At 58.7% G+C, this 845-nt stretch overlaps 2 protein-coding genes across 2 annotated transcripts in view; one reads left to right on the top strand and one right to left on the bottom strand.

The window, feature by feature from the left end:
* The window catches only part of Tspear (thrombospondin type laminin G domain and EAR repeats), a 155,505-nt gene that overhangs the window by 84,399 nt on the left and 70,261 nt on the right, over nucleotides 1-845 (bottom strand). The window lies entirely within an intron of this gene.
* The window catches only part of LOC101998339 (keratin-associated protein 10-7-like), a 946-nt gene continuing 452 nt past the window's right edge, over nucleotides 352-845 (top strand). The window contains exon 1 of the mRNA XM_026785718.1: nucleotides 352-845. This exon is cut by the window's right edge and continues 20 nt beyond it. Coding sequence (XP_026641519.1) covers nucleotides 352-845 — 494 coding nt within the window.

Genomic DNA, 845 nt, shown 5'->3' with positions numbered 1-845 from the left:
GGATGGAGGAGAGGGTGGTCACTGCCTGCAGCAACAAAGGGGTCTGTAGCGTGGGGACGCCATGACACTGGGCCTGCTGGAGCTTGTGTTCCTGAAGATAAGGTGGGAGACAGCAGAAGGAATCACAGACCCCAGCTCCACCCAGCCCTTGTGTCACATGGCCACTCAGAACAAGGATGTGCCTTGGCTCAGCTGTGACCCATGCTCCCAGCCCTAAACTGGCTGTGTTGTCTGCACACAAGGTGAACAACAAGGAAAGGAGAAGTGCCCACACTCATGAGGAAACATCCACGGGAGGCACATAAAAACCCCCGGGCAGGCACCTCACACAAACACACTCACACAGAGACCATGGCCAGCACCTGCTGCACAAGGACCTGTGTGATCGCTGCGTCCACCACATCTGTCTGCTCTAGCAATCTGAGCTGCGGCAGCCGGGTCTGCTCGCCCAGCACCTGTCCAGGCACCTCCTGGCTGGTGGACAATTGCCAGGAGAGCTACTGTGAGCCCCCATGCTGTACCCCCAGTTGCTGTGCCCCAACCCCTTGCCTCCTCTGCACCCCAGTGAGCTGTGTGTCCAGTCCCTGCTGCCAGTCTGCCTGTACCAGCGGCTGCATACCCTCATGCTGCCAACAGTCTAGTTGCCAGCCAGCTTGCTGCACTTCCTCTCCCTGCCAGCCATCCTGCTGTGGTCCTCACTCCTGCACACCTGTATGTTGTACACCTATCTGCTGTGGACTTTCCTCTTGCTGCCAGCCATCCTGCTGTGTGACCCTGTGCTGCAAGCCTGTCTGCTGCACACCCATCTGCTCTGGATCCTCCTCATGCTGCCAGCAGTCTAGCTG

This window comes from Microtus ochrogaster, linkage group LG2 (genome assembly GCF_000317375.1).
Source record: "Microtus ochrogaster isolate Prairie Vole_2 linkage group LG2, MicOch1.0, whole genome shotgun sequence".
NCBI classification, from domain to species: Eukaryota; Metazoa; Chordata; class Mammalia; order Rodentia; family Cricetidae; genus Microtus; species Microtus ochrogaster.
This window is presented reverse-complemented; position numbering and strand designations above follow the sequence as displayed.